Genomic DNA, 23,801 nt, shown 5'->3' with positions numbered 1-23,801 from the left:
CTGAGTCATTATAAGATTGAAATAATAAGATCATGCAATTGTTTTTTATGGCTAAAAAAAAAACATTTGTGTGGCGCTCTGACAAAATGAGTCGTAAGTCGCACAGGGAGTTTTCCTGTAATGAGCCAAAAACAAAGGGGAAGCACTACTCGGGTCAAAATTTTTTAACGACAGATTTTGATTCCTTCATGTTTTATCTATCTGTACAGAAATTTTCAGTGTGTAAAAATGAGTACAAGTATCCCAAATCACGTTTTTTCTGAGACAATTTTTTTTCGGTTACATTTTTTTCGAATGCTCGCCTTTGCGTTGCGTTTTGCAACTATTGTTCTTGCCCGATTGAGACTCCGCCTCCGTTGCTGGGGCATATGCTAATGAAGCATTGCTCTTGACCCCATTGAAGACAAAACAAAGCATGGTGCGTGCGGCGGTGTCGGCGGCGAGGGCTTTAGAATTACGTAATAATAGTGAGCTGACCAAGGTTATCGAGTGCATAACCAGCGAGTTGCGTTTGAAATTATACATACACCACATTTCATGAAGTGGTGATTGATGTGAGGCACAAATGGCGCTGAAAAAAAATTAAATCCAACGAACGATCACGCAAAATTTATGATACTTTATCAACGAGCTAATACATGATGTATCGAATTTGAAACCTCTCTATCCGTGTACGTACTTTTACAACGGTTATTGGCCTCATTAATGATATCATTCAAATAATAATCATCTTTGTTCCCTGGTATGTGACGTGCTGTTTAAAGTTCATCTTTGGAGATGTAGTGGGGCCTAAGTTGTCAATTATTTTCGTTTTTGTCTCGCCCGCCGGAGGTGAAGGTGAGACTAAGGGATCCAAATGGCGTCCGTCGTCCGTCCGTCCGTCGTCCTCCCGTCGTCCGTCCGTCGTCTGTCGTCCGTCGCAAATGTTAAAGTTTACCTGCAAGACTCTCTTATGATGCATAACTTGGCAACTGTTACAGCAATAGCAGCCACACTTGGGGTATCTTCATGTTATGGTGTTGTCAGAGGTCATGTGATGATGTCAAAGGTCATTTTGAGGTCATATATTAAAGAGTATATGCAAGACTCTTTTCTACAAGTATGTTAAAGTTTACCTGCAAGACTCTCTTTTGACAAATAACTTCACATAAGTTGCTTGGATTACAAGCTAACTTGGGTCATAGATGCACTTGGGGTACCTTCATGTTATGGTGCCGTTGGAGGTCACAGGATAAGGTCAAAGGTCATTTGAGGTCATACGTTAAAGTTTACTTGCAAGACTCTCTTATCACATGTAACTCGACACATGTTGCTACAATGGCAATCAAACTTGGGTGATGGATGCACTGGGGGTACCTTCATGTTATAGTGCCGTAAGAGGTCACATGATAAGGTCAAAGGTCATTTGAGGTCATACGTTAAAGTTTACTCGCAAGACTCTCTTATCACACGTAACTCAGCACATGTTGCTACAATGGCAATCAAACTTGGGTGATGGTAGATGTCTCTTGGGAAGTTGAAGGTAACCACAAGGTCAAAGGTTACAGACAGGGGTCAACGAACTTTTAGGGCCCAATGTTAAGTTTTTAGGGCGCATTATGTTTATGGCTCATAACTCTTGATCCCTTTGTCCGTTTGTGACCAAACTTGGATGGAAGATGTCCCTTGGGGAGGTAAAGGTCGTCACAAGGTCAAAGGTCACAGACAGGGGTCAGCAAACTTTTGGGGCCCAATGTTATGTTTTTAGGGCGTGTTTTGATTGTGGCTCATAACTTTTGATCGCTATGTCCGTTTGTGACCAAACTTGGACGGTAGATGTCCCTTGGGGAGTTAAAGGTCATCACAAGGTCAAAGGTCACAGAAAGGGGTCAACAAATTTTTAGGGCCCAATATTAAGTTTTTATGGCGCGTTTCAATTATGGCTCATTACTTTTGATCCCTTTGTCCGTTTGTGACCAAACTTGGATGGTAAATGTCCCTTAGAGTGTTGAAGGTCACCACAAGGTCAAAGGTCCTACAGTGTAAGCAGGTCAATTCTGGGAGTTATAAAAAATATTAATTCCTGGTACGCGAATGGGCGAGACACAATTTGGCGATTGCCTTGTTTATAAAGTCGACAACTCGTGTGATAGTAAGCCAAATGTATGTAATGTGTAATATTATTTCCCTGGTTAAAAAAAATAAAAGATAAAAATATTGCCCGTTTTCTTTTGATGGTTTGAGCCACGACGGCGTGGAGAAAAATCGGAAGACAAACGTTATTAATGCCCAAATAGCTTGTGTTACCTTTGGAGGATATTCTAACTCTTGTCATCTGTGTATTTTTTTAGAAGTAGGACCTATTTGAGAAAGTGACAGAAAGCTGTGTTGCTACTCATAAGTGTGCTTGTTCATTTTTGTCTCGCCCACCGGAGGTGAAGGCGAGACTAAGGGATCCAAATGGCATCCGTCCGTCGTCCGTCCGTCGTCCGTCACAAATGTTAAAGTTTACCTGCAAGACTCTCTTATGATGGCAACTGTTACAGCAATGGCAGCCACACTTGGGTGATAGAAGCACTAGGGGTATCTCCATGTTATGGTGTTGTCAGAGGTCATGTGATGATGTCAAAGGTCATTTGAGGTCATATATTAAAGAGTACGTGCAAGACTCTCTTTTCTATGTTAAAGTTTACCTGCAAGACTCTCTTTTGACAAATAACTTCACATTAGTTGCTTGGATTACAACCTAACTTGGGTCATAGATGCACTGGGGGTACCTTCATGTTATGGTACCATTGGAGGTCACAGGATAAGGTCAAAGGTCATTTGAGGTCATACGTTAAAGTTTACTCGCAAGACTCTCTTATCACACGTAACTCAGCACATGTTGCTACAATGGCAATCAAACTTGGGTGATGGTAGATGTCTCTGGGGAAATTGAAGGTAACCACAAGGTCAAAGGTTACAGACAGGGGTCAACGAACTTTTAGGGCCCAATGTTAAGTTTTTAGGGCGCATTTCGTTTATGGCTCACAACTTTTAATCCCTTTGTCCGTTTGTGACCAAATTTGGATGGAAGATGTCCCTTGGAGATGTGAAGGTCGTCACAAGGTCAAAGGTCACAGACAGGGGCAAACAAACTTTTAGGGCCCAATGTTATGTTTTTAGGGCGCGTTTTGATTGTGGCTCATAACTCTTGATCCCTATGTCCGTTTGTGACCAAACTTGGACGGTAGCTGTCCCTTGGAGAGTTAAAGGTCATCACAAGGTCAAAGGTCACAGAAAGGGGTCAACAAATTTTTAGGGCCCAATGTTGAGTTTTTATGGCGCGTTTCGATTATGGCTCATTACTTTTGATCCCTTTGTCCGTTTGTGACCAAACTTGGATGGTAAATGTCCCTTAGGGTGTTGAAGGTCACCACAAGGTCAAAGGTCATAGACGGGTCAATGAACTTCTGGGAGTTAGAAAAATATTAATTTCTTGTACGCGAATGGGGGAGACACAATTTGGCACTTGCCTTGTTGGACTGTAAAATGTCAACATTTTCAAGCTCGCTCGCATGTAATCGTTATGCCATTTTCGTGATGTTGCTGCCAGTAATTGCCAGCAGTTGGCCCCCCCCCTTAATTTCCAAAGCAAAAAGATATAGCTACAAACGGCAGTTTTTTTGCTGTAAAATTTTAAAAATTTTCAAGCTCGCTCGCTCCGCTCGCTCGCATTTAATTGTTATGCAATTCTCCTGATGTTGCTGCCAGTAATTTGTCGTTTAACAGTCATTCCATAATCCTTGTAAGGAAAACTTATGTATCACATTCCGTTATGTATTGGAGTCCCCATTAAGTTTGCAGACTGACAGCGCACGCACAAGCATACACTCCCTCAAAATTGCTTTTCCACGAGGTGCCTCCCCAATGTCTTGACCACACTCTTTCTTACCATTGAATTATAGCCGTATTTTGGCAGCCATTTTGAAAATCAAAATGGCCGCCTTCATTAAAAAACATAATGATTCCTAAAACTTCAACTCATGTATTGTTTAAAAATTTATATTGTTCGAAGCAAACATCATTTTGAATTTTTGGCCTCTGTGTCCCGTATATCGTGGAATTGCCCATTTGTAAAAGAATTTTTCAGTCCCCTATTGTGTTCAGTTTTGCCACGACAATAGAACCAGTCACGGATGCTAACTTACTTTATCTCCTACAAGCTATCCTTACTAAGTTAAAAGGTGTATTTTATGAAAGGTTGATCCCGATTCAGCTATTTTGCCGCCAGGCTTTTATATAATAGCATACCAAGCTTTTCACCGTTTACCTGTACTGAAAAGGCAGGAATACAATCTTATTGCAATCGTAGCGATTTGATAACAGAGTGCTTCACTTTATTGGGTTTTTTTTTTTTTTTCATTTTTTCCCCGACCAAGACCAAGGTCATTAGAAAAACAAACAGACAGACATACAAACAGTTCCATATCACAACATACAGATTATGTGTTTCATATATGCATAGGTCATCCCTTGATGTAGACCCTATAGGCATTTGTTGATATTTTCTGTAGCGTTTCTTAATAAGTACTCTCCATTGCATGTTCTGATTCTGGATATTGTTATATATTCATGTTATTCTGTGACTGAAAGCCAAATAATAATGATAATAATAGTAATAATAAGAAGTACCTTTAATGAAAAACCCGACAAAATGTTGATCAAGGAGGGAAGAGAACCTCAATTTAAAGATAGCATAATTTATAGAAATTAAATGGCATGTACATGAGGCATTCATAACATACGCACAGCTGATTGTAATCTTTTACTTTGGATATTAAACACGATCACCTGCAATTACGCCTTTTAGTTTTTTATAATTTCTTGAACCTTGCTTTTGATTTTTCATTTTTTTAAACAACTATTGCTTGTAACATTTAAAAATCGCAAAGCAGTCTGCTATCGCGCGATCAGCATAGTGTTGCCTTTTGATTAGTCACTTAAAAATTGGTCGGGTGACGCTAAATGTTTGAAATTTGCGCGATGATACATGCCATTTCGTTTGTTGGTTTTTGTCTTATCACTCCACAACATTTTGACTACTATTACAGAGATATCTATCTACAAGACTTAATTAATGGTTTACAAAAGTGATCATTAATTTAGTAAGGATATATGTCAAATGAAGTCATGAATTCACTTTACCCATTATGGCTAATCGAACTATGACATTGTTGAGGTAATCACACCTTTTTATTTTCAGAGTTCAAAATAATTTATAGAATGATCAAAAGAAATATTTTGTACAATTTCTCAAAATGCTCAGAAAATAGCATGAGTCAAAACTTTCTATGTATATTGCATACGGCAATCTTTACCATCCTATAAACCCAAATTTTCTAGCGCTATCACCCCCCCCCCCCCCATGATGGCATTCTAGTAACTTCCCTTGCGTTTTGAACTGGTGTACCGAGCTACTTACAAAACAGTTATTACCTTTATAGTTTGATTAACGAACGAGTCTTTTGGATTCATGACCTCAATTAATTATCGTAACCGCACATAGTGACATACACTGCCGTTAACAGTTGAAAAATGTCAGTGGCTGTAATGGCGATTATAGCGGAAAATAAATGAGTAACGATCACCTTCATACATAGGATTCCAACTGATGTTGCTACGAAAATGACACATAGTATGATTACTGCTTCAAGCAGATTGAAGTAAAAAGGAATGGAATATACTTCTAATGATAATACGATGCTATACACTGTATTTTGTACTGTATTTGGTAATGTCTGGTTGCATTTCTGTGCGCTTTACGGACGGAAAATAAAACTGAGGCAGACAGATGCTGTTAATTGCTAACACACAAAGCATTTCATATATCTTTTATATATAATGTAATGTTTTTAGTATACTGTTCAAAACTTTAAATTTGCGAGACCTTTTAGTTATAAGGGTTAATACAATATCAAGAAAAAAAATTGAAGTATTATATAGGTATTGGATTTGCTTGGGAGACTAACAAATGCTATGGCGATCGTTCGCAGCAGAGACATTCCGCTTCAATAAATATACCGTACACTGTATTCTGTTTTCATAAATTGAAAAAGAAACCTGAAGTCAACTTTTAAACTTCATCAATTTTCTCGCCTATTGAACTTGTTTTGATGTACCGTGCGTGATATCGCTTTTTATCATCTATTCCTTCTACTTTAGGAAGAAAGCAAATCTCTTTATGAACGTTAGCTGTAACGATATTTTATAATTTACATTCTACAGTGTTCACATTTTTGTCTGTAGTATACATGGCTCCTCATTATTTCTTGAATGCTATGCTCAACTCTGTTGCGCCCCCCCCTCTCTCTCTCTCTCCAATGAACAAATCAATCCTGCGCGAGATATACTTACCTCAAGAAATTTTAGTGACATAAGCATAGCTATTGGCAAATTTTGTCTTGTCATTTAAATGGCGTGCTTGTTCCAGATCTTTATGCAGAATATTAGGAACCCTAAAGGTAAGTATAATTTAGCAAGTTTAGTATGTTTTTACTTACGTTGTGTGTTCGTTCTGCATTTTCATTCGAAATATCACCTATTCATTATCTGATTTTGACCACGAAAATATGGCGCATGCTTATATGCAGAGTATATATTAGTGGGCTTGATGTCTCCTGGCAGTAGACATACTAATTTCTAGTCTATCCCTGCATGAAACAGAAATGAAATAAAAAACGAAGTGTACCGACTTGCAGCAAATTTCAGCCGTTCTATACAGTGCTAATTAAATGTGGATATGAAATGAGGTACGTTATCTAATGGTTTGTTGACCCGAAAGTAAGAAAAAATGTTATTCCAATAAGGTTCGTGAATACAAAACGAAATGAGGGAGGCCTGCGTATTAATTCCGAATATTTGTAAGTACAAACTGCATATCTGTACAAAACTTCTAAAAATGCAGGAAAACAATGTACCTGTAAATGTGGTGTCAAAAAAAAAAAACCTCACTAAATTTAAGTTATAAGTTCATGGTTCCTCATGTTGGTGCGTAATACCCCGTTCCCACTGCCGATCAGATCAACTCGATCAAGCGAGATCAATCCCGATCACCTATTTTTACCAGAGCAATCCCGACCAAATGCTCGATAGTCCTTCAACACGATCCCTTCCCGACCGCTATTCAATCATTTACGATCCACATCCGACCATTCTCGACATCTCCAGAATCTCTCCTCGACAACCACACATATCTCTACTCGAACATCCTGAGCTACACACAATCACTACACGATCACTACACGGTCAATACTCGATTTCTACTAGACTTCGTAGACCAGCTCGACATGACACGATCTTGCATCGAATGGGTCGGCAGGTTCGTACAGTGACCGAGTGATAGAAGAATTGGTTACAGTTATTCGTTTGGTTATATGAGACAACTCAGTATATATACTTGTATACGGCATGGCCCAAAAGAGTGCTATAAAGCTGACTCTTAATTGCAAAAGCATGAATGAATGAATGAAAGAAATGATTATCTTTAGTAGTTGATAGAAGAGCACTTCCTATTTTGAAACCACAATCATCAATTCTCGTGCAGGCGTTTCAATTCTATAGTCATTTTTCCTGAAACTTGTGATTTGCATTTTTGATACTTTTACCACCCAAGCCATTCTTGACTGAGGGACAAATTTGACAACTTTGCAAGATTAAGCTTCCGACAGAAATTGCTGCGCTGGTCTGTAAAACGATGACAATACTGTTTGTGAGCCACTGAAAATGGTACAAAAATGTATTCAGTTGTATTCATTCATTTTATCCGTTTTCAGTAGCTATTTTGGACGCATTCGTTATCAGTTTCTATGGTTTCACTATCGCTCAGCCAAGTAGGATATCAGTGCCCAAAGTTACAGATTGTGTAAATCAAAAATTTTCAGTGAAATGGTCATGAGATCAAAGCGCCTGCACGAAGATTATTTATCATAGTGTCAAATAGAATTTGAGGTGTTCTTTCTATCAAATACTGTAACGATTTCATTCAGTCGCTCATATATTTTTAGATAAGAGACAGTTTTGTAGCACTCTGTATGGGACGCCATGTGTAATATAATAGGTTCGTTCATATGCATTCAGTATTTGCAGTGTATATATATGAAGAATAGCAAATTTAAGTTTGATGTCTCATTAAAAAAAAAAAATGTTACACCTCCACGCTTTTTAAGTGCATTACATAGGCGGGCTGAAATTAATTTGGTCTGAAATGAAACATAAATGCTCACAAATGCACCATTATAGAGTTGAACAAATTGACTGTTCTACAACTCTTATGAGTCGTGTTATCTTTGTCATTATTGTTCTCATTATTAGATAATAAAAAAGTGAATGAAAAATATGTATGTATTCATTGATAAAGTATAGGTCCAAGAGTGTAAAAGAAAATACAAGTATCATATTCATTTCTGAATTAATGAAGTGTGCTGATATGTGGAACAGAGTACAGTATTATGAAAATAAAACAATATAACATTTCATAATAGCAAAAATAGTGATGAAAATCTTGGTTGTTTATTTTTTCTCAACTCATCCCAGCCAATCGATATCAAGGTGGACTTTAAGCAATGTACATACAACTCTCAATAACCAAAACCTTATTAAGCGAAGCAAAAGTGTAACATCTAAGTAAATGAAAGTAAAATAAGTCACTGAGCATTGTCTACTTTGAGTCTACGTTACAACTACTGTTTTAACACATCAGCGTAAGAAATAAATTTTATATCAACATAACCAACTCCAACTTTAAAAAATACGAGCTAGCAAAAGAATTCAATACACATTTCTCAGTTTAAAAGTAAAGTAAATAATCTAAAAAATGTCCTATCACGTTACAGTCATATTGCCAGAATACTGAATTTTTCTCAGTCCACGCAATATTGTTCTTTCTAGTTTCAATATTTCAGAAATGTTTTTCATATCAACAGGCACCTATAAAAAACTTCATTTTGATAACACAAGGTCACTGTTGGACCTGTAGGTAAAGCACTTCCTTGCATGATGTGCCAGGAGAAAAGGCCACACATTGCACATTGGGTGGCTGTAAAAGGCTTGGTATGACATCTGAGGAGTAAGATGGGCTGCTGGCACCGCAGCAGCTATGTTGGTGATCTTTTCTCAGTCAACAAAACATGCAGCTTGATTCTCTTCAGTTCTCATTTTTCATTAAAAGTAATACTTTTTAACATTAACACGAACCTATACAAAGCTTAATTCTGATGATAACACAAGTTTGCAGAAAAGTAAAAAAAAAAAATCATAGTTCGTGCGACAGATAGTTCACTTCCTTGGAATGTCTCAGGGTTGGTTTCACAACCCCTTTCCCTAACACGCAAAGAATAAACACATACAATCTTTCAAAACTCAAAACATTATAAAACATAAACAAGACAAAGGTAAAGTAATGCAAACCAAAGTTAACTCTAGTACAACCAACTACTTGAAGGTTCTGTCACAGTTTTTTGGAGTAGATAGTTCATGACAGATTATACTCCAGTCACGCTCATGGCTGGTTTTGGAGATCTGCAAAGTCTCCATCCAGTGTTTCTTGGCTCAGACTGAGGGAACTGTTTGGTGTAGATGAGGCAATGTCCATGCTATGGCACGTGACAGATGACAGATGTAGGGGTCACTGTAGGACCTGTAGGTAAACAGATTCCTTGCTGTTCCATGAGAATAGGTTGCACATTGGGTGGCTGCAGATGGGAGTAGTATGACATAATATATGGAGTGAGATGGGTTTGTTGGTGGCGCCACTGCAGCTATGTTGGCGGCAAGCTGAAAATCCTGAAGGTGTTGTTGCTGCTGCCCTGTTTGCTGCTGCCCTGTTGAGCTCGGAGCAGCTACTGAAGGATGACTCCATCTTCTGTTTCCTGGGAATGGATGTGGGGGAAATGGATGTCAGGGAACCAAGGGTATATCAATCAATAGGATACAATGAATGTGAACTTTTACAGGGAAATATGCAAAAGGATTGGGCCACACTTTTTGTAAATTTATGGGAATTCGCAGTGCCTTTAAACCCAATCTTTAATTGGCCTTCATGTTATTTCTCGGAATATATTTTTCATATCCATACCTTCAAATCATATATGGGATCCTTGTTTTGTTGAATTAACATAGTGGTCTTTCAATTCAAATTTTAAGGTGAAAAGTTGTTGTAACTTACGTTGGATCCTCTCTGGTGACGCAACGGCACTAGAAATAGCCAAATGAATTCGAACTTATTAAGGATCCATTCTTGTCGTGCTGTAAGTTGTGCAGCACCAGATCCCGATTTGCGAGATGTCTTTATGAGCTTAGAAAATTGGGTCCTCATACTGGGATACCAAATCCCTGACAAGTCTCCTGGAATCAGTTGCAGTTCGGCCTCCTTTTCATTCCACGTTCTGCTCTTTTTCTCTCTCAGCTTGAACTCCGCTGATGACTCGTCATACAAAAAGTATGCTCTCGCAGCCACGTTACCATGTCATCTTCTTCAGGAGTAAGCATTCGACGCATCGTCTTCCTGGGCCTGAATGCAGTCTGGATATTGAAACAACCATGAATTACATTTTTTACGAAGAATGAAACAAGATATTTTCCAGTTATGCAAAACGGGCATATTACACTAAATTAGAAATACGTAAGATTTGTTTCCTCTCTAATACGGGTATTTTTTTCTTTTATTATTTTGTTTCCATACTATATTTAAAAAATAGAATATTCCCGATACATTTTCCTTTTTTCTTCAAGCTTTTTTCATAATTGTATTGGGGTGAAATGGTTATGGTACTTGATACATCATTCCAAATTTCGACCCCTCTTCAAATCGCTCTGTAAGGTTTAATATGTTTATTACAGATGTAATACTGAGGGGCAACTCTGTTTAAAAATAAAATAGATACTATAGGTGGAAAAATGAAATATATATGAGATTAAAACCTAAAATGAGATTAAAACCTAAAATGGCGTTAAAACGCTTTATCCTGGCGAGGAAAGCGCATGTTTTAGAAACAAGACACCAAACAGGTTAGTCATCGCATTCTTCATCAGCGACCAGGATGCGATGTGATGTTAGATTAAAAATCCGTTTCTGAAGCAGAACATACACACAAGAGTATACGTCTACTCCTGGTCGGACGGATTTCAAAACTAACCTGCTTGTGATGGAATGCGTCTAGACTGGTAGTTGCTGCCACAGTGCATGGTATCCGCGCAGTGTGTCTGTGCGCGTTTGGCGTAGCAACGACGCATCCATGGACTGGTTCCCTCCACGAAGAGCCAAAGATGAAAGGATGAAATCAGTGTTAAAAAAACATGACAAACATGAATCCCTGATAGCTTTTCAATGGACTTACATTGCCGACGTCATGCTCCGATTTACTATCATGATGATAAACGGTTCAGAGACCCACCTCATCTTGTCTTTCACTGATGCAAACTCACACCTCCGGACCTCGTAGAGACATCCCAGCCAGAAGTTGTGCCTTGTCCGTGATGGAATACTGTATCTGACTTTCCTGATAGTCAACGGTCTTTCCCGTAGTCAATCAGACTTTTCCTGATAGTCAATCAGACTTTACCTGATAGTCGACCAGCCTTTCCTGGTAGTCACTGATCAATAACGAACAGAAGTGAATGAGATTAAAACACATATATATATATATGTATATATATATATATAAATTCACCTCCTTCTGTGGAGACCGAGTCTGCGTATGCTCTAGTGGGTTCCTTCACTGTTGTTGACGGGGATTTCATCCAGGAGCTTAGGACTAGGTAACCGGCGTAGGATCTGGTGGAGGAGCTGTAGACTGTTTCATGTTTCCTTTCTTTCTTCTGGTATTTTTGGCTGGAGAGTCTAATTCTGCCATGTCTGTTGTTTGTTGTTGTGGCTCTCTTCGTGGCCCTTTTCTTTTCTTAAGTGGGCCAGGAGTGGCTGAAGATACTGATGACATTTAACTTTTTTAACGTGGCCAAGGACTGCATGTGATACCTGAACAATAAATGAATGCTAAGAAAGTACGTCAGCACTTGCTGCAACCACTGTCAAAAAGTGCTCGGTATTTGATCAAGTGCCGGTCGAAGCGTGATCGAGTTTAGTCGAGTATCAATCGATAGGAGTCCTGTATCGGTCGCGTAGCGATCAAGTTATTCATGAAACTGATGAATCCTAGATCGAGATGATCTGAAACCAATCGTGTAGCATTCGAGTATAACTCGAGATGATCGGGAAGTGAGCTCGGGGGGAAATCCGTCCTGACCACACTAGATTTCTACACGACCGATTCACGATCAGCTCGATCTCTTCTCGATCACCACCCGAGCTGTTGGTGTTTGGGCTTCCTACTTGAATATTTTGGACATGTCCAAAATTATCGTGAAGGAAGCAGGAGTGATGCCGATCAAAGTTTCAGTTTCAGTTTAGTTTATTTTGCACCAAGCATTAAAAATATACAGAGCATACAATAAAACATGAATGTACAAAATGAGATACAAAAAGAGAAAAATTCATAGGACATACGACATACAAGTAGAAATAATGTGGAGGTATGACTACATACAGAGACAATGCCATTGGTGGGGGAAGCAGCAAGAAAGGAAAAGCCCTTGTCAGTAGCTGACCCATTGTACTGTAACGTACATACCTTTGACAGATTTAAGAAAAAAAAATGTCAGTTAAGTTGACAAAACAGAACAAGTCAAGGTAGATCGACCCCGAATACCAGTGCCGAGCGAGCCCAACCAGGCCAAAAAAGCTTGATCGGGATTGATCAAGTTGATCTCATCGGCAGTGGGAAAGCACCATTATCGTATTACGAAGTGATAGAGTATGAGAATCATAAGTATGATACAATTTTAGGGACCCAACGAATGTAAAGCTGTCTGGCCTATACATCAGCGTTTGCTTGAGATACGTATAGTATGTGCAGCATGGACAAGCGCACCAAATGATAATTACCGTGGACGCAACAATTATAAGAACATGTGCCTAATATGGCGGGAATTCAGAATGTTACAGCTTTAGCTGCGACAGAACAGACGCAGAAGCAGTCTCTAATGTGTTGTTTTAAATGCCCTGCAACATTAAGACCATGTGCATAATTTGATGGTTTTTAAGTACACGCAAAGAACACAATCTCGATAGACGACTATTGTTAATTCACTCAATTTACTATCTCGACAACACCTTTTGAACCCCCGCCTACAGAATGGGTTCCTCAGGTTCTATTTAGGTATTCGTACTGTACTTGCTAAAAGCATCCTCTTTAGTTACCATTGACAACAACATGGAAGGAGAAAGGAAGCGATCAGTGCCCTTGGTATTGAAAAGAGATTTTTTCCTATTGTGTGTGAGTTAAAAACTTGCGGCAAACTATACCGCAGCCGACACACAACGCGTACCGACTCATTCATACAGCGGCACGGACACAAACGCACCAAAGTTTACATTCAGGCTGCCCTATTGGTCAGAATCGTTAATAGTAAACCTGTCCTGTGATTGGGTGATTATCTTACACACCCCACCAAACTGTCGCCTTATACAGTAGTTCATGCGATGGAACGTAAACGCCGTCGCTTAGCAGGAGTGCTATTTTTCGTCCGGGGAAAGAAATAGGTTGTGAGCTTGAAGGTAACCTGAACTTTGAGAGCGATTTTCTCTGTTTTTTAGGAAATCGACTGACATCATTTGAGTAGTTTAAAATCGTTTTTAAGATTTCCAGGGATGTGGAAATGGGTCATATTATATGTCATTGTAAAGCTAAGAGTCTGTAGAATTCACATATAGGCATAACTACGATTTCATTTTTTTGCGACTTATGACTCATTTCGACGGAGCGCATCACATTTACCTTTTATGAGCTAGACAGTGTCATTTTGCTGATAGTTGCTGAACTATAAGTTTTAAAGCTTTTAGAAGCAGAATGATACCAAAGAAAAATGAAACATTGAAAGAATTGAAGCTTCTTTATAGCTTTGTGCTTACTTTAAGCCTCCCTATTTACCTCTCAATGTTCAGGGGTAAAACCCAAAGCAGGATGGGCTATTGACCCATTTGGCCAGTCTGCAACCATGTCGTATCTGCTGCAGAGGATGGGGTTTGAGGCTATGGTCATCCAACGCATTCACTATGCAATCAAGAAGCATTTTGCTAGAGAAAAGCAACTTGAGTTCATGTGGAGACAGTCATGGGGTAAGTATTGACCTAATATTTGGGTTTGTAATCATTTTTTAAAGTTCTTAATTACAGATTTGAAATGGTGTCAGATGTGATACTTTTCGAATGAACAGTGTACTGTTGACTTCCTTGTCAAGTCTGCTGTTTCAGTGAAATCTCTATCATACACATGTACCTGTCATAAAGGGTTAATACTGAAATTCAATCCCAACCCAAGTCTACACTTTGTCCGTTTGCACAAACAGTGTGACAGAATTTCAATTGCATCTAAATGCTCGATTGCCATAATACTGCTAGGTTTTTCTCTCCCTCACAAAATTCATCACTTTTTTATGCCTCTGCTAGGAAGTAATGCCAGAGGCATAATATTTTGTGAGCAATATACCTTAGGAACCATTTGAATTATCCAAATAAAGTTGGCATATGTGTGTATAATTGGATGAAGGTGCACCTTTTAACTTGAAGGTGCACTCAAAGTTGTAGGTCAAGGTCAGTTCTAAAATTTCATTTTTTTTTCCTTGTATTTCTGCAATGGCTGAAAGTATTTTCATGGAACTTGATGTATTCATATATTACAGGATGAGATTAAGAGAGGTAGGGGAATCTTTCAGCTATAAGTTCAACATGTATGAAACTATAACAAATTTCAAGTAGAGACAAGATTTGGGAAAATATTTATCTCTGTATACGATGCATTGATTGTCAGTGAGTCACAAAAGTTTAAAGAAAACTGGCGGCTTCAGTTTTGAAAGTTTCATGCCGTGCATGTTTCTAGTTTTACAGTATCTTGAAAATGGCTTGAGGTATCTTCATGAAACCTTAGTACATGTACACTGTACATGTATTGCCTGACAGTTATTCTCTTGCGAAGTTTTTTTGTAATGGGGTCAAAATCAAAGGTCAGGTAAAATGCTGAAATCACAATATTTCCTCCACACTTTGGAAGTGATTCAATGTTTACACTTTATTCAACTTTATACGTGTATTACTGCACAATATTCTGTGGGGAGAATTTTGGGCCATAGGGTCATAGGTCAAGTGAGAATGCGTGAACAAAATGCTCAAAGTATTGCACACACACACACACATATATATATATATATATATATATATATGCAGTATATTATGCACCGTGACGCGAGAAAAGGGCCCTTAGCGCTGTCTCGCACAGTCGCCAGAAAATGGCACAGAAGTTTGACAAAGCAATACGCGCAATAAAAAAATCAGCTCAGCTAACTGTGCACACATGAATAGATGCATCAAAAAGTGGCAGGATGTGGACAAAACATGCTTTTTTCAATGTTATAATTGGGGCATTTAGGAAAGGAATTTCAGAAAACGATTTGCATATCTATATATATACATCAGAGTCCTTTCTACAGTGTGACGGTGAAAACTCATGTTTGGTATTTTATGGCCTAAGGACCCTTTTCTTGTTTCATGTCCGATATATATATAAATATTTAATCCCATCGTTATTATTTGCCAGTCATTTAAAATTGTCATCTTTGTAACATTTCTAGTTTCTTTTATTTTTTTATTGTGGTCTTTGGTGCTTATACAGGTAGATGCATGTAAATGTGACACATGGATTTGACGGACATGCATGGCACCATTCAGAATGATCACACTCTAATCCCTATCCTTTTTGTATGCAGACCATGGATCAAGCACAGATATCTTCTGTCACATGATGCCGTTTTACAGCTATGATGTCCCTCACACCTGTGGACCAGACCCCAAGATCTGTTGCCAGTTTGACTTCAAGAGACTACCAGGCCAGCGGGTTAACTGCCCCTGGAAAGTGGCACCTGTCCCTATTACAGAGGCCAATGTAGCAAACAGGTGACACATGTAACATCTTGAAGAAAGGGTGGTTTTTATGCCTCCGCCATGAAATGTCGCTAGCGGACAAATTTATGCATGATTGGACAAAGTTGTGCCTATCTACATTCAATACAATTGGCTGCCTGTCTTTGAAAGTATGCTATTCTCATTGGCTACACGGACAAACCCGAGAGAAAGTAGTACAGAGAAAACCAGCACAAAAACAATTACCTTAGGCACCTGCCGTGTGACCATGGCACGTACTGCCTGACATGCATGTGTCTCCCATTAGTTCGTCCTCTTTCATCGCTCGCAACCTGAAGAGTCAACAGTGTTACCTGTTTTTGTTTGTGTGTGTGTATGTGTTCCTGTTCTCTTGTAGTGAAAAATGTCACTTCACTACAATATCTGTTGTTGCCCCAGCTGGAAGGGGACTCCCACACCACTCCTGCTCACATGCAGCCTAATGTGTGAGGTAGACGATGGCCTCTTGGGCGTTCAGGGAGGCCTGACTTGCTATGAGAACCGCACCTCCGCAGCCAGCTATCGTGGAACCCTCCATTTCGGCTCCCAATGTTCACACCGAGCCAGAACCTGCACCAGCGCCACCAGGAGGAACCATCACCGATGTGGCTTCCTCCCACACCATCCTCAAAAGAGAGCATGCAGGAGGGTAGCGCTCCCAAACCGCACAGTCCCACTTACTCAACCAAGCACTAGCGGAGTCCCCACCGCAGCTCCATCTCCCAGTGTGCTTGGCTGACCTCGTCTGTTGCCCCGTCTGGGTCGACCACATGATAGTCTTCCCCCAGCTAGCTGCAACTACCGTCAGCAGAGGAGACCATCAGGCCAGACTCCAGCAAAGGCTGGGTGCCTGACACTCCCCTCCCACCAGGGAGGAAGCAAAAGCGCCGGGTGCCCCGCGCTTGCAACCCGCGCCAAAGAAACCACAACCAGAGTGTTACTGAAGGCGTAGGTAACAGTCGCCCAGATGGGGTTCCCCCTCAAACTCAGCACTGCTCTAGCGGGCTGTTGCCAGCCAGTATGGGCGGTAGCAGGCCCTCACACCCTGACAGCAACACACATGCATGCGGCTACGGGCACTCCTCTTGTGCCTTCCCCGGGCAGTGCCCAGCTCCAGCTGGGTACCGGCACCCTAGCCCAGCCAGATGACAGTCACCCCAGCCTTAACCGCCAGCCCTTGCTCTGACCCGGAGCAGCTGTTCGCCAACTACGCATGTTCAACCCCTTCCTTGCAGCGGGGTTGGCCAAATCAGATTGGTCGTCCATTGATGACTGCCCATCTGTGGCACTGGGCTCTGTGCCACAGGCTGACCCAGAACCCCCGCGCTGGCTCTGCCTCCTTGGCGAGGAAGAGGAAGCCCTACTTTTCCACTACATTGGTGAGTTCTATGCTGCTAAGACATGCAATGGAAGTGTAACAGCATGCCTCGCTGTCGATTTTGTGGGGATCCTCCCGGCCTGCACCAGGCATTTCTTTTTGAACCAACTGGCCCGTGGGGACCACGTCCTGGGTGGAAATCCCCTGTGATGAAGGCCATTCATGGAAGAGGATCAGCGCTGGGCTCAAATGGCACAGCTATTGCGATCTACCATGCAAGTGAACTTCCTACGCGGGAGCCCTTGCCAACCTAGCCACACAGGCAGACGAACTTGGAGTGATAGCAGAGGCGTGCTCTCCTATCCCTGCTGTTGTCACAGAACTTGTGTGGCAGCCCACTGATCTGCACTTTACGAGAGGATGATCTAATGGGAGATGCATGCACATCAGGCAGTATGTGCCGCGGATGCATGGCGGGTGCGTGCGGAGAGTCACTGTTTTTGTTTTTTGTTTCTATGTACTACCATGCTCTCGGATTTGTCAGAGTTAGCCAATGAGAATAGCATACTTAAAAATGTGTGGTCAAATTTTCACCAAACATAGCAGGTAGTATCGCTTTGTTGATATTTGTACAAATGGGCACCATTCCCCACCTGGAGGGAGGGAGCCCTGGAGCACAATGCTGGAGATGGGGGGAGACTGACAAACCCTCCAACTGAGGAATCTTTACAAATCTCTCAAATCGTTAAGCTACGGTAGTGATCTTTGTAATTTAGATTAGTGACTGTAGTTTTTATTTTCCGGACTTGGGAGATGAGCAGGGGAGGGGGAAGACCAAATAGAGGCCAATGTTCACATTTACATCTTACATCTTGAAAATGCATGGTCAGATTTTTACCAAATTTAGCAGGGATTATCGTCAGGGTTACAGAATATATCTCTGTGGAAATTGCACCACTCTCCACCTGGAGGTTCCACGAGCCACAGTACCTGAGGGAATGTAGATTGGTGACTATAGTTTCTACTTTGTTCATGGCAAATCCAGGGTTAGTGGGGGTGGGGTTCAAGTGGTGGCCAAGAGACATTAGTTACCATTTGCAGATGAAACAAAAACCCAGATCAAATGCTTGAAAGTAGTTACAAGTTTTAAGATCTGAGTTAGGGATAGAAATAACCAAAGTAAAGATAGTGATCTGTATAATCAAGTATTGTTACAACATGTGAACAAAAGTTATGATATTCTTTTTTATATAATAGATTGTCTACAGTTATGGTTTGTTGAGAAAATAGTGATATCTCCTTATATTTTAGGCTTTATCCCAAAATTTTAAAATGGTGGGATGTTTTGTGATACAACTGACCCTACTTATAGATATGCATCAAATGTGATAAACTCAAACAGTTTTTAAATCACTGCTCCCAGTGGTAAACAATACCTTTAATACAATGACCACAGAATCCCCATTTAAAAAAAAATAATAATAAAAATATTGTTTAAAACTTGAAATACTCTAAGCAAATACATTAGTGCACTTTCAAGGTTATTTGTCATAGATCAAGGAGCTTGGGGCTTTACACATTCTTTTATCCAATAACTTTTGAAAGGATGATGCTACTGCTTTGTGATATTAGTTTAGGTTGAATGTGTTTACATCCTGTTTTTATGCCTCCGCCCCGAAGTGTCACCAGAGGCATTATGTTTTCGGGTTGTCCGGCCTTCCGTCCGTCCGTAATCAATTTTGTGGACAGGGTAACTAAAAAAACGTTTGAGGTATCCTAATGAAACTTGGCATGTGTGTGTATAAGTGGGCGAAGTTGTGCCTATCAATGTTTGGGAGCACATGCTCAAGGTCAAAGGTCAAGGTCAAATGCTCAAAATTTCCCCCATATCTATGCAATACCTGAAGGTATTTTCTGGAAACTTAGTATATACATGTACTACCAAATGAAGATTCCCCACACAAGAGTTTTGGGTCATGAGGTCAAACGTCAAGTGGAAATATTAAAATTTCATTTTTTTTCTCCATATCTCAAAGGTGGTTTAAGGTATCTTCACGGAACTTTGTACATACATGTTTGCATGTACTGACTGGCAGTGATTGTCTAGGGAATTTGGGGTCAAGGGTCAGGGCTAGCTCCACAAAATTTCACTTTTTCCCCTAATATTTATGCAATGCCTGCAGGATTTTTCTTTAAACATAGTGTTTACATGTATTACATGATAGAGATTCTGTGGGAAGACTTTCACCAAAAAGGTCAAAGGTCAAAATATCAAAGGTCACATGAAAGTAGTAAATTTCACTTCTTCCATATCTAGGAAGTGGGTCAAGGTATCATCATGAAACTTAGTACATATTTATGCATGTTCTGCCTGACAGTGATTCTCTTGTGAATATTGGGGTCAAAGGTCAAAGGCCAGGTTAAAATGCCAACAATTTACTATTTAATACTGAAATTGTACTTTTTCTCCATACCTTGAAAATCACTCAATGCATATAAAACTTATAAAAGAGTCGAAACTCAAGTAGAAATCCTCAATAACCCGGAATACATGCTCTCTTAGAAAAAAATGGCCATTCATCCAATTAAACCTAGTTCCAGGTAAGTGAACATTCAACACATTTGTGACAATCATGTCATTTTAATATTTTGCTAATTATGTGAAACTGTCATCACACATTGTCAAGATATACTATAGACCTATTAGGAGAATCATGCATTGTGGCAGAGGCATACCAGTCACCATAGTGACATTTATAGTTTTGTTTTTGCTTTGTGTGTGTGTGTGTTTATTGTTGTTGTTTTTTACCCATTCAGTGCACAGAGCATGGCTTGGAATTGTCATAAAGCACTTCAATAGACCTTCAATATACTTCAGAGCCACTTTTCTCAATATACACTTTTCCAGAACTCATGCTTTCTCTTCAGTATTTAGACTGGTTAGGAAAGTCCATTTCAACCGAGTTATACATAATTTTAAAGCTTAAAGTTTGCTCTTCAGAATCTGCCCATGACTAAAATGCAATGTCTGGTTAGGTTTTTGTTATGCCTCCTCCACAAAAAGTGTCACCGAAGGCATTATGTTTTCGGGTTGTCCTTCCATCTGTCTTTATTTCCATCCTTCCGTCCATCCATTATCAGTTTTGTGGACAGCATAACTAAAAAAACGTTTGAGGTATCCCAATGAAATTTGGCATGTACAGTTCGTCCTCGATTATCCGGCCTCCTTTTATCCGGAAATCTCTATTATCCGGACGCGTTCACACAGTGAAGGACTTTTTTTCAATCCAAAAATTGAGAAAAAAAAACAGTGACTTTAACTAAATTAAAATTTCTACAAAACTCACACAATTAACCTACAATATTCGGGACAGAACTAACATAAATTCACACCACATTATCATCGTAAAAGTAAGCAGTCATGATGTGGGGTACGCTACCTGCCTAGCTGCCAGTGCACTGGATGGGACGGCAGTTTGGACGGGAGCTATATACATTAACATTGTGTCTCCCATATCCGGCCAATTCGCTTATCCGGATGAGCGCCGGTCCCGACATGGCCGGATAATCGAGGTCGAACTGTACATGTATGAGTGGATGAAGTTTTGCCTGTCAACTTTTGGATGCAGCTGTTCAAGGTCAAAGGTCAAGGTCAAAGGTCAAGGTCAACTGAAAATTTCACTATTTCCCCCATATCTATGTAATGCCTGAAGGTATGGTCAACTCCTGAAAATTTCACATTTTCCCTCATATTTATGTAATGCCTGCAGGATTTTTCTTGAACCTTAGTGTGTACATGTATTACCTGATAAAGATTTTTTCGGAAATTTTGTTATTTTTTTGCCAAAAAGTCAGAGGTCAAAAGGTTAAAGGTCAGTGAAAGTGCTAAATTTCACTTCTTCCATATCTCAGAAGTGGCTCAAGGTATCACCATGAAACTTAGGACATATTTGTGCATGTTCTTCCTGACAGTGATTTTCATGGGAATTTTAGGGTCATAGGTCAAGGGTCAAAGGCCAGGTTAAAACGCTAGCAATGCGCTAGTCAATACTGAAATTATACTTTTCTCCATACCTTGAAAAATTATGCGATACATAATCTTATAAAAGCATCAAAAGTCAAGTAAAAATCCTCAAATCCCCAAAGACATTGTACATGCTCTCTTAAAAAAAAATAGCCATTTATGCAATTAAACCTTTTTCAAGGAAAGTAAACATTCAACGCATTTGTGACAAACATGTCATTTTTGTCGAGCCCACCGGAGGTGAGGGGAGACTAAGGGATCGCCTGCGGCGTCTGTCCGTCCGTCGTCCGTCCGTCCGTCGTCTGTAACGCTATAAAAACTTGAATAACTCTGTACTCTGGGCTTCAGTTTGAATCAAACTTGGAGGGAAGAGTGGTCATACAAAGTTTTACCTTTTATTAAGTATGAAGGTCACCTTAAGGTTAAAGGTCACAGGCAGGGGTCAATGAACTTTTAGGGCCAAATGTTAAGTTTTTAGGGCGCATTTCGATTATGGGCTAAAACTTTTGATCCGTAAGTGTATTTAAGACCAAACTTGGATGGTAGATGAACCTTGGGGAGTTGATGGTCACCACAAGGTCAAAGGTCACAGGCAGGGGTCAATGAACTTTTAGGGCCCAATGTTAAATTTTTAGGGCACGTTTCGATTATGGGTCATAACATTTGATCCATAAGTTCATTTGTGACTAAACTTGGATGGTAGATGTCCCTCGGGGAGTTGATGGTCACCACAAGGTCAAAGGTCACAGGCAGGTGTCAATGAACTTTTAAGGCCCAATGTTAAGTTTTTAGGGCGCGTTTCAATTATGGACCATAACTTTTGATCCGTAAGTCTATTTATGACCAAACTTGGATGATAGATGTACCTTGGGGAGTTGGTGGTCACCACAAGGTCAAAGGTCACAGACCGGGGTCAATGAACTTTTAGGGCACAATGTTGTTAGGGCACGTTTCGATTATGGGTCATAACTTTTGATCCATAGGTCCGTTTGTGACTAAACTTGGGTGGTAGATGTCCCTCGGGGAGTTGATGGTCACCACAAGGTCAAAGGTCACAGGCAGGGGTCAATGAACTTTTAGGGCCCAATGTTATGTTTTTAGGGCGTGTTTCGATCATGGACCATAACTTTTGATCCGTAAGTCTATTTGTGACCAATCTTGGATGGTAGATGAACCTTGGGGAGTTGATGGTCACCACAAGGTCAGAGGTCACAGGCAGGGGTCAATGAACTTTTAGGGCCCAATGTTAAATTTTTACGGCACGTTTCGATTATGGGTCATAACTTTTGATCCATAAGTCCATTTGTGACTAAACTTGGGTGGTAGATGTCCCTTGGGGAGTGGATGGTCACCACAAGGTCACAGGCAGGTGTCAATGAACTTTTAAGGCCCAATGTTAAATTTTCAGGGCGCGTTTCGATTATGGACCATAACTTTTGATCCGTAAGTCTATTTATGACAAAACTTGGATGGTAGATGTACCTTGGGGAGTTAATGGTCACCACAACGTCAAAGGTCACAGACCGGGGTCAATGAACTTTTAGGGCCCAATGTTAACTTGTTAGGGCACGTTTCGATTATGGGTCATAACTTTTGATCCATAAGTCCGTTTGTGACTTAACTTGGGTTGGTAGATGTCCCTCGGGGAGTTGATGGTCACCACAAGGTCAAAGGTCACAGGCAGGGGTCAATGAACTTTTAGGGCCCAATGTTATGTTTTTAGGGCGCGTTTCGATCATGGACCATAACTTTTGATCCGTAAGTCTATTTGTGACCAATCTTGGATGGTAGATGTACCTTGAGGAGTTGATGGTCACCACAAGGTCAAAGGTCACAGACCGGGGTCAATGAACTTTTAGGGCACAATGTTAAGTTGTTAGGGCATGTTTCGATTATGGGTCATAACTTTTGATCCATAAGTCAGTTTGTGACTAAACTTGGGTGGTAGATGTCCCTCGGGGAGTTGATGGTCACCACAAGGTCAAAGGTCACAGGCAGGGGTCAATGAACTTTTAGGGCCCAATGTTAAGTTTTTAGGGCGCGTTTCGATCATGGACCATAACTTTTGATCCGTAAGTCTATTTGTGACCAAACTTGGATGGTAGATGTACCTTGGGGAGTTGAAGGTCACCACAAGGTCAAAGGTCACAGACAGGGGTCAATGAAATTTTAGGGCCCAATGTACTGTGCATTTAATTATGATTCCTAACTTTTGATCCATAGGTCCATTTGTGAACAAAATTTTAAAAAAGGTGTTGTACGTTTGTGGGCGAGACACATTACGGCACTTGCCTTTTGATATTTTGCCAATTATATCAAACTGTCATCACACATTGTCAAAGATGTACTACAGACCTATTAGGGGATCATGCATTATGGTGGAGGCATACCAGTTGCCATCTAGTTGGTTTCAAATCCAACCAAATTAG

General features: G+C 40.2%; 1 protein-coding gene across 1 annotated transcript in view; it reads left to right on the top strand.

The window, feature by feature from the left end:
* The window catches only part of LOC139721525 (alpha-mannosidase 2x-like), a 220,830-nt gene that overhangs the window by 28,581 nt on the left and 168,448 nt on the right, over positions 1 to 23,801 (top strand). The window contains exons 6-7 of the mRNA XM_071632875.1: positions 14,021 to 14,194; positions 15,838 to 16,024. Coding sequence (XP_071488976.1) covers positions 14,021 to 14,194; positions 15,838 to 16,024 — 361 coding nt within the window. The remainder of the gene's footprint in view (positions 1 to 14,020; positions 14,195 to 15,837; positions 16,025 to 23,801) is intronic.

This window comes from Diadema antillarum, unplaced genomic scaffold (assembly GCF_040938485.1).
Source record: "Diadema antillarum isolate AM-2024a unplaced genomic scaffold, OU_Dant_1.0 scf00000001, whole genome shotgun sequence".
Classification (NCBI taxonomy): Eukaryota; Metazoa; Echinodermata; class Echinoidea; order Diadematoida; family Diadematidae; genus Diadema; species Diadema antillarum.
This window is presented reverse-complemented; position numbering and strand designations above follow the sequence as displayed.